At 33.2% G+C, this 10948-nt stretch overlaps 1 protein-coding gene across 1 annotated transcript; it reads right to left on the minus strand.

Annotated features, from left to right (window-relative positions):
- Positions 1 to 634: 634 nt before the first annotated feature.
- On the minus strand, positions 635 to 10499 carry LOC104242698 (protein NETWORKED 4A). Its single transcript, XM_009797770.2, has 5 exons — positions 10305 to 10499; positions 10000 to 10124; positions 3330 to 3394; positions 3098 to 3206; positions 635 to 2659 (listed from the first exon to the last, which is right to left on the minus strand). The coding sequence occupies exons 3-5, from the start codon at positions 3342 to 3344 to the stop codon at positions 945 to 947; spliced, it is 1839 nt and encodes a 612-aa protein (XP_009796072.1). The 5' UTR covers positions 3345 to 3394; positions 10000 to 10124; positions 10305 to 10499; the 3' UTR covers positions 635 to 944.
- Between the last annotated feature and the right edge of the window lie 449 nt (positions 10500 to 10948).

The following is a 10948-nucleotide window of genomic DNA, read 5'->3' on the forward strand; positions in this document are numbered from 1 at the left end:
ACTGCTTTCTGCATTACGCCTGCATGGCCCTGAAGAATAAGAAAATAGAAAATTTATCAACCAAAAAAAACGTAAATTAGAAGAAGGAAAAAGAGTAAAACATTACGCATAGGATTTATTTTAGCGTAACAAATGTGACCATGATAGCTGGCAATTTCCACGACCATAATGGTGAGCACGAGTGCAATTCAGAAAATTGTGATTTCAATATATGTTGCTGTAAATTCTAGGCTAGCACCCGAGCAACTCGATGCCGCACGGCTTTTGTGTCATTAAGAGCACATTTCATTAACTTTGAATAAGTTGGATAATATCGACTTCTGAAAAGAAAAGAAAAGAAAAAAAAAGTTGTATTTAACTGACATATTTTAGCAATTTGCATCAAGCTCAAACTTATTTCCTGTGAAAGAGTTGGTGATTGCATAATGATGATTATGTAAAACCAAATAACAAGGCGCCAATCTATAGCTCAGTAAATAAAGTGTCAGTTTCCTAAGAAGAAAGTCTTAAGTTTGACCCCTGCATGGCGCGTTATTTTTTTTCTAAAATCTGTTGCCAATTGGCTTTAGCTTACGGAGCTTTTCTTGTCATCTAAGCACATAGATTTATCCAAAGGAGGACCATTTATCACTCATACCGTAAAAATATACCATGACGGGTATATAAAAGTTGAATGAGAAGAGTACAACAGATTCTGTTCGAACCATGAAAATGTATGGGAGAGTAGCTGTGTATAATAAACCACAACTCATATTCCTGCAATTACAGAGCCACATCACTGAAAGGCAAATGACTACAAAAGGAGCTGCCAAGCTCACCATTGAACAAAGGAGAACTGATCCCTAAACCAAAAGCAAAAAAGGGTGACAGCGAAACGGTGTTTTGGACAAAAAAGGGATGAAAAACAACCCGATCATAACGTTTGCCCACCATCATTAATGGACTTAGGATGCCATTACAGGTAGTCTCTTATGTTCCAAAGCCTGCCGAAGCCTTTGGTAACCATTTCTATAATGCTCGAGAGAGAAGCAAAGCTGCCTAATTGCCTCCCGTTTCTCTTCCGCTCCTTCCAAAACTATTTCTTTTTGTCTCTCTACTTCTCTTTCCAATTCTTTAACCCTAGACCTCAGCCCCTCCACCATTTTACGGGCCCCTTCAGTTTCAGAAATCAACGCGACATGCTCAATGTGCAGTTGGTGCAAATGGTTGTTCATTTGATCAATCTGATCATCTTTAGAACTTAGCTCTTCATCAAGGCAGGCAACTCTGGCATTTAGGGCATCTTTCTCTGTTACCAGTACGTCATACTTCTGGGATAATGTGTCAAGGCTTCTGTTCAGTTCTTCAATATGGCTATCCCTCTCAGCAATGGTAAACTTTAACTGCTCGATTTCAGATTTAAGCAGCATCTCCATTTCTTCTTTCCCCGCTGCAGTTCGTCTAACATCCTCCTCTAATGATTGGCAGCGTAGATCCATTTCTTTGATATTATCCTCCAAATATGTTCGTTCCTTTAATAATTTGGTAATCTCCCCTTCAAGCTGCATGTTTTCTTCTGCTAAAGCCTTGTTGGCATTTGATATTGATTCTTTCAGTCCTCTGATTTCTTGATCACGGTCTGACAAATTGGATTTGTACCTCGCAATTCGGTCCTGCAGCTTTGAGACTTCTCTTTTCTCTCTCTCAAGTTTGGCTTTCCAGCCAGAAACATCTTTCTGTGCTGATCCAAGCTGATCCTGAAGTAATTTATTGGAGGATCCGTTGCTTTTAAGTTCCTCTCTTAAGCACTCCACCTCCTTCTCTGAATCATGAAGCTTCTCTATCGTGCTCTTCAATTCTTCCTCAAGTGTACGGATCTTAGATTCTGGGTCCAAAACTTGTGGTTCTTCCTCTGTCGCATTCTCCTCGTCTGAAATTTTAGCTTCCTGTCCTACATTAAGCTCATGGATGTTCTTTGCATAGTCCCCTGATTCATACCTCTGAAGCTCAATTCTCAATCTGCTAATCTCTTCTTCTGATAACCGAATCTTTTCTTTTGCATTTCTAAGTTCTTCATCATATCCGGCTATTCTAGCGAGAGCATTCTCATTGCCGCCAACATGTGATCCCCTAAATGAGCTTTCAGAAATATCTTCCTGATGCGCTCGAAGCTTCTCTTTCACGTCGCGGAGCTCAACCTCCAATTCACTAATCTTCCTACGCAACCCTTGGTCATCATCATTGCTCAGTGTACTTGAGTAATTATTGATAGACGAATCATCTGATTCTGATTCAGAATCTAATGTTGACGATTCATCTCCTTCCTTACCCAGATCCGAGCTGCTTCCACCTGTGCCAAGAAAGAATTCAAATCCAGCGGCACGAGGACCAGGTTTAGGGCGGCTAGGCCTCCGATCTGGAGAGGGCAACCTGGAGGGTGGTTCAGAACCTACGTCAGAGATGCCTGACCCCTGTGATTGAAGATCTGAAGGAACATTTTTCCGGAGCTCTCCAGTTACATGATCATAACGCTCGGCTAATGACCGGTACATGCGGTAGAATTCCTCAACTAGTGTGACCAATTCTGGCCTTTTCTGATAATACATTTCTGCCCTTTTAGCAAATGAATCTGCATCCTCTTCAATGAGTTTCAACATCCTTTTTACATTCTGGTCCATCTCTGAAATAATAGACCTATTTGTCATTTTCTTGTATGCCATTTTCTCCATTCAACATAAAAAATTCTAAGCAACGACTTGGTAATTATAATTGCCAAATTAGGTGTTTTTACAGTGCATTTTTCCTCCTTTGGGATGAATGGATGAAACTGTCTAAAGTTACTATCACAAACAAGTATGGCCACCGCCTTTTTTACTTTTTGTTTTCTGACCATTTTAGTTAATATAAAAAAAATATTTAAATGTAAAATATAGAATTGAGGCATTTTACTCGCTATTCAAAACACATTTAGCCCCAGTTATAACAATCTGACCAAAATTTAAAGAGGTTGGATCATGAGTTATGCTGTTATTTGACGCACCATCTTAATCCAACCAGCTCATTATGCAAGAGTTACGATGAAAGGATTTGAGAATAAGGTTAAAGTGAATAAGCTTACGTTCAAGATTATCTTGCATCCACTTGGAGTTTTTGGGACTAATGTGGCTGTCCCACCACCAAGAGTGTGATTTCTTGGACTCCATCCTCCTCATCTTATTGGACTTTACCTGAAAAGAAAATAGGACATCCAACAGCAAACTCTTAAAGACACAAAGTACACTAGCTAGGGTCAATATATTCATCAGAAAGTAAAAAGAAACTCAGACAACATGTTCAAAGAGATATCTTACAAAAGTTGATGCCATTCTGTCCAACTTGTTATCCCCTCGACTCAGATAAGCAGAAAAAAATAGCCCTGCATAATTATGAACACAATATATATCAAAAGTCAACCTCATCAGGAACCTGTTTCTTTCTTGCTCAATAATATGTTTTAAATGTATGCATCTCTACTACGATATTTGCTAGTATACCATTTAGAAAGAAAAAATATATTTTATGGTCAATATTATATTCTATCGTCAAATATATCTATATCGCCCCTATGGAAGATAAGATACGTGAAGCGAGGCTTAGATGGTTCGGGCATATGAGAAGGAGAAGCCCAGATGCTCCAGTGAGAAGGTGTTAACGGCTGGCACTGGCAGGTAGGAGAAGAGGTAGAGGGCGACCTAAGAAGTACTGGGGAAAAGTGATCAGGCAGGACATGGCGCGACTTCAGCTTACCGAGGACATGGCCCTTGACAGGAGAGTATGGAGGTCGAAGATTAGGTAGAAGGATAATAGGTTGTCGTGTGTTTTTCTGATCTATTCCAGGTTTATTAGCTAGCTGACTAGTACATTGTATTCGATTCTTAGAATGCCAGTATTAAGGTTGTTTTAGTACTATCTTCCGCTTCAGTTTGCTAGTAAACTGTCGTGTTACTGCTTGTGGCTATTGCTATTGCTACTGCTTTCTTCCATTTATTTTTCCCCGCTCCTTACATTGTTGATATCATTTTTTTGGCCTTGTTGTTGTTATTTACTTGTTCCTATTCTTCCTCTCGAGTCGAGCATCTTTCAGAAACAACCTCTCTGCCCTCCAGGGGAGGGGTAAGGTTTGCGTACACATTACCCTCTCCAAACCCCACTTGTGGGATCCCACAAGGTTGTTGTTGTTGTTATATATATATATAATCGAGGGACATCAAATAGGTGATGTATTTATCTTTTCCCTCATTTTTTTTTTTGTATTTTCTCCTTATTTTGATTTATGTGATATTTTTAAAAAGCCCCAAAAACCACCTCTGCAACGTTTGGTCCATGCTAAAGACCGAAAAGTCACGTCTATCACACAAAACATTAAAGAAGTATTTCAGTTACTAATTCATTTGTGTAGTATTCATTGTATGTTACCCTATTATAAATCAATGCCTCATAAATAGATCAAGGTCAGTTTCGAATTACAATAAAACAATCGTTTCCAGAGCGGCTCCGCTCCATTACAATTTGCTCCATTAGATGTCAATATAGCTTTGAATAACTAACATAAGATTAATTTCTTAAATAGAGGAAAGCTAAAATCTGTGCAAAATGATACCCACTAGTTACTATGTATCTATTAAATTGATTTTCCCCCCTTATGATCGGGTGAGTATATATATTTAGCAAGTGAATATTATTATTCCTTATTTTTTAGTCTAATTAAATTGTTCTGAAGTAAAAATTGCTGAATACTATACAGAGGCAATGATCCATTCATTCATCAGAGATGATCATACAGTTGTGTCAATTGTTTATGTATTTTTTAGTTTTTATAATATATATATATATATATAAAATCTGTGCAAAATGATACCCACTAGCCACTAGTTACTATGTATCTATTAAATTGATTTTTTCCCCCTTATGATCGGGTGAGTATATATATTTAGCAAGTGAATATTATTATTCCTTATTTTTTAGTCTAATAAACTTGTTCTGAAGTAAAAATTGCTGAATACTATACATAGGCAATGATCCATTCATTCATCATAGGTGATCATACAGTTGTGACAATTGTTTGTGTATTTTTTAGTTTTGATAATATATATAAATTACTTTCTTACTATTATATTGGTACTACAAAGTACGGAGTGTTAATCATTTTTTTGATATTAACATATATGAGAATTTTAAATTAATCTTACCATTACTGAAATTTTGAACATAATAATAGAGAATTAATAAATAAAAAAATCTCATCCTTTAAAAATTAACAAGGACACGTGTTAGTTATTCAAAGCTATATTGACATCTAATTCAGCAAATTGTAATGGAGCGGAGCCGCTCCCGTTTCCAACTATTCAAAACCGATCGAAATGTCTCATTAATAAAGAACCGTTTCCTTTTTGATAGAACTTTAAAAGCCTCACAAATTTTTCTATCAACTATAAAGCCCATAAGCCACCATCAGAAAAATAAGAAAGAAATCTGAAAAAAGAATAAGGAAGAAGAGGAACTGTTCTGAAGAGGACTTGGAAGCACATCTACATTTTTCCATTTTTCTTACATTTTGGAATGTGGTATGTCTGCTTCGATTATTTTCATCCCTTTCGGTTTGATTCTTTTGTTGGACTTTTGCTATTTAATTTCTGTATATAAAGTAGGATGTGTGATTATATTTAGTTAAGACATTGCTAATACTGAAGGCTTTTGTTCTTTCCATTTCGGTTTGATGTTTAGTAGAAATTTTTGCTTTACTGATGGGTTTTAATTAATTTTGTTCTATTGTGTTTGATAGATTTTCATACAATGAAAACTCCAACATCTGAAGGCAAACCAATAACAAATGTTGCCCATATACACGAGCAAAAGTTGTACTGACTTGAAGTTTTCTCATGCTTTAAACTCTGGTTTTTTTAATTTGTATGTGTAGGACTTCAAGTTCTCTTCTTCTTTGATCATATTTTTTTTGTTAAATTTGTTTCTGTTATTTTCTCGGATTTGCTGTGCAGGTGCTTCTTTGGGTGTTCATAATATGCTGTTCTTCTGCTAATGATTATGCATATATATACATGGAAAGAGGAATAACCATAAAGTTAGTTTTTAATGTTATGATAAAGTATAGGAAAAAAAAAAGTGTTTGTCCTTCTTTCTTTCTTCTTCTTCTTCTTTTTCGTGCAACTCTTGCCATTTTGAGTTTGAATTTACCCTCTAATTATTAGCACATGTTAAAACCAAAGAAAAAAAATTGCAGAACCGTTTCCTCTTTAGAAGATCTCATGTAATTATTTTTTTATTTTTTATTTGGGTATAATTATTTGATAGTTATCATTTGTCAATAATGTAAAATTATTTTCTTCTCGGTTCCGCACTTGCGAGTACATTTTAACTATAAAATGTATTCCTCTTTTTTAAAAGAATAATAGAAGTATAAAAACGAGGGGAGTCGATTGTTCAATTGGACTGGATGTGATGTAGAACTTATGAGAAAATGTGATCTTTCTTTTCAGGAACAAGATTATGACATAGATTGGGAAAGAAAAGCAGGGGAAGAGTAAAAGGGTGGCTGGCTGCTCAACGAGTTTTCTATATAAATGCATGTGTGGCATGACAAAATCTTATCTTTTTCCTCCTTTTTACCGTTTTCCTGTCATATTTTTTCATTTATCTAACTCTTAAAATTGTAAAGTCTAAGATTATTCAACTTTTCTCCTCTATAATTGTTAATTTGTTATACATTTTAACGATTCATATATTCTTTCACGGTTTCAAACTCCTCATCTCCCCTACAATTATTTATTTGCTTGATATATTGACATCCATTTGTGTATTCCTTAAGGGGCCGTTTGGTATGAGGTATAAGAATGTATAGTGTTGGTATAAAAATTTAATACCACCTTAATACTTTGTTTGGTTAGCAAACCAGGTATAAGTTATCCCATGATTAAATTAACACCGGGATAATTATACCTTATAGAGGGTGGACTAATTAGCACCGGTATAACTTATACATTCTTCTTACAAATTATGCAATTGTCATATTTAATACAACATACCAAAGAATGGATAAAAAATAATCCCAGCATAACTTATACCCGTATAACTTATCCCGGCATAGGCCGTATTCAAACCAAACGACCCCTAAGAGTTTTCTTTTCATTTTTACCTGATATTCTTTTTTTTTCTTTGGGTAACCTATTTGACAAATAATGATCAACCAGAGGAAATGCATGAATGCATCCCTCAAATTAGAACTTCATGTTTATAATTTTCTTTTTGTGATTTCTCCTTATTTTCTTCAATAAAAACAAAATATTTTATCCGTGGAAGAATGAGAAGGTAAACTAAAAGACGAGCCTGATGACAACCTTTGTAATGTATTTGTGAAAATCTCTTTTACTTGAACATGTGAAGTCTTTGTGGATTCCTCTGGTACACGCAGCCTTTTGATACTAATACCGATTAGTATTTATTAACTCTGTAATAAATATTAAACAATATTGTAGAGTATTAATTTAGGGAAAACTAAAATGGTAATTGTGGTCGCAAATTTAATCATAATATTTTCAAGTATTTTATATTTAGAATCTTGATTATATTATGCTCATGTAATTAACTAATGGAACAAGATCTTTTAGTATACCCTTACATAACTTTTTTCTTTACAAAATTGAAAATAAAATAAAAATATGAGTATAAATAGACACTTTTACTATAAGTGACTTATAAAACGGTTTATACATTTTACTCGAATGTATTGAAAAACGTACAATTACTTTGAAGATGTTAATTAAAGAGACACAATTTTAGCTTTTATTTGCTTAATTAAATTTATTATAGTATTATTAAAATTATTTACTCTCTCCATTCACTTTTAATTGTCCATTTTTGAATTTATACTCCCTGTATTTTATAATTTTACCCATAATAATGATAGCATTTCCAGAAGTTTTGGGAAATGATTTGCGGAATGAGTAGTTAATGATACTGGTAAAACTTGAAAAGAAGATTGTCTTTCTCGTGATTTAGTATAGTGGGCAAATAAAAATAAAAATGTATTTTTAGTATAATAAGAGTGAACAGAGGGAGTATAAACAATATTTAATTTGAAATAAAATATAAAAAGATATAACAATTTTCTCCTTCTTCAATACTCCCTCCAGTCCACGATAGGTGACCAATTTGCTTTGAGAAGATTTCGTAACTAGGCAATGTGGAAAACAAAATTGCAGATTTTAAGTAATAAAATGAATATTTTAATTGTAGCCATGAAAAAATTACCATCTTAGCAAACCCCTGCCAGAAATGGAACCCTCATTTTTTAAGCCTAAAATCTCGCCATAACAACCTTTTTATTCTCAATCCCTATATCAACATGATGCATCCATTCCAAAAAATTCCTAACTATATGAAAGTTAATTAATGCTAACTACATTCATTTCATTAACTTATTTTCTCTCTTCACAAACATTATTTCTTCCTTTTAGATAATCATCAAAAGTTAGAAGAAAAAAAAACATAAAGGACTAGCTTTGCAGTAGCATAAATAATACAATATATAAATTAAATATACCAACTATTTATATATAATATAAGTATGTGTCTTCAAACCTACCAGAAAAAAATATTGTTGCATTAATTATACAATCAATATAATTGTTAGACACACATCTTATAACATTTCATTGTAAAACTAATCCACGAAATATACCTATTATATACATAGTATATATATTAAATATTAAACATACGATATACAATGTATAATATACGTATAAACAATATATACATATACATATACATATATATTTCATTAAACAATATATATGACATACTGATGAAATAAATATATTATATTAAAGGTATATCTTGGAGAGAAAAATAAAATTATGCAGTATAAAATTAAACATTGGACAAAATACAAGAAGTTCCCACGATTGCTTCTTTTCAGTATCTTTAAGATATTTGGGTGGGTATTTATTTATGGAAGTGAAAAAAAGATTACGAAATGCGGATTGATTTAGATTGTGTATGAGAGAATAATGAAAAAGGGACTTTTTCTTAGAGCACCTTCAGAATCAAAATTCAAAGAGAATGGCAAGTTTAGATTAATGATGAGAGAGAATAATCTAATAAATTAATGTGGTTCAATAATCCCTTGAATTGTGCTTAGTGTTTACGTTTTAAAAGTTAAATGCCATGTAAAGAATCTTAAAAAGTGCTTTAACGATAAATGAATGTGCTATTTTTAAATAAAACAAAAGTAATGTTATTTATATAAAAACTCTTTACAAAGGGACTAACACCTATTAAGGAAATACTAAATTTTAGACAAAAATAATTAGTGTAACTAAATTACCCTTAATTAAATGTTGCAGCATAATTTAATGTGAGGAGTAAAAGACTTTTTAGGAATACGTACATAAGGATAATTTTGGAAAAACAAATTAATTTTTTTCTTGATTATATAAATTGACCAAAATAAAAAAGCAAATTGGTCACTTATTATAAATCGGAGGGGTAGATTATTCAGTGAGAAATAAACGTGTATGCATGCGTGTGTTCACTTTTTTTTTTTGGGAATGTGTGTTTTATACAATACTTCCTTCATCTATTTTACTATATTACCCCTAATTAATATTTGATTAGACACACCTTGATCCATGGTATAGATATAAAATGGTAGATTGTCTCTTGATTTTTTAAATTGGACAAGTAAAAGTAAATATTTTTTTAGCATAGACAAGTAAAAATAGACCAAGAGAATAAATACATTTGTTTCTTATTTATGGTACTTTAAAATTTTCTTATTCTTCTATGTTAACTATCAATTGAATTCATATAATAAAAAGAAATATTTGACGGTAGTTTTGAATGATGGCAGGCCGGTGGAGGAAAGAAATTGACAAGGCCCAAGTCTGTTGTGGATCTCGTCACTAACTGGGCCCACAGGACATGAATTGACAAAGCCCATCACAAACAACAAATAATACGCACCTCCTATCGTGGATACCACGCGTTCACAGTCCCACGGAGAGATAATCAACCGTGAAAGAAATATCTAATCCCACAGCTGTCGGACGAACATCGCCACCTAAATTCACGCGTTCCTCATATCACGCCTGCCAAAAACAACAAATCGTAACGAAATTAATTTTAACGGAAGATGGGTATTAGATAATATAAGGTACAGTAGAAGTAGGGCGGTATGGTTAGTTCATACCCAAAAATGAGATAAGAAATGTATGAACAGATAAAGATTCAATAAATGATGATAAAAATCCTCAAAGAAAAGGGCTTACCTTGGTGTTGAAGGAGGAAGAAACGAGGGAGGGGGCAAGCAAAGACAAGAAAATCTAATGATTTGAGAGGAAAATGCTAAAAACTCTCCGGAGAGATGCTTTAATATGTAGGGGTGGGGGAAGTGGTGGGATAGTGGGGGCCGATATATAAGGGATATGGGAACTGGGGAGGGACCAACTTTCCAAACTAATCTCAATTTGTTCACATGCTCGTGCCCCTTCTTTAAAGTCAATACTATATTTTACTCCTTCTCTTATTAAATAATCATTTTTTTCCCTCATAAAAACCGTGTCATGTATTTTTATAAAACAGGAATTTATCTATCAATAAGAGAAAACTGACAGTCCATCAAATGACAATCAATCTGAAATATGACCAAGCAAATAAAGCTACATTAATACTCTCTTCGTTTCAATTTAGAGATGATATAATTTAATTTAATATGAAATTTAAGAAAAAAATTAAAACTTGCGGTCTTATAACCGTAAGGGTAAAAACTTTGTAGAACCTTGACATTTGTATAATTATAAAAACTTCTCATTAATAATAAAATAAAGAGTTTAAAATTAAATTATTTTCAATTATAAAAATAAGTAATTCTTTTTGACATAAACAAATAAAAAAAGTGTCTCATTAACCGAGG

This window comes from Nicotiana sylvestris, chromosome 7 (assembly GCF_000393655.2).
Source record: "Nicotiana sylvestris chromosome 7, ASM39365v2, whole genome shotgun sequence".
Taxonomy (NCBI): Eukaryota; Viridiplantae; Streptophyta; class Magnoliopsida; order Solanales; family Solanaceae; genus Nicotiana; species Nicotiana sylvestris.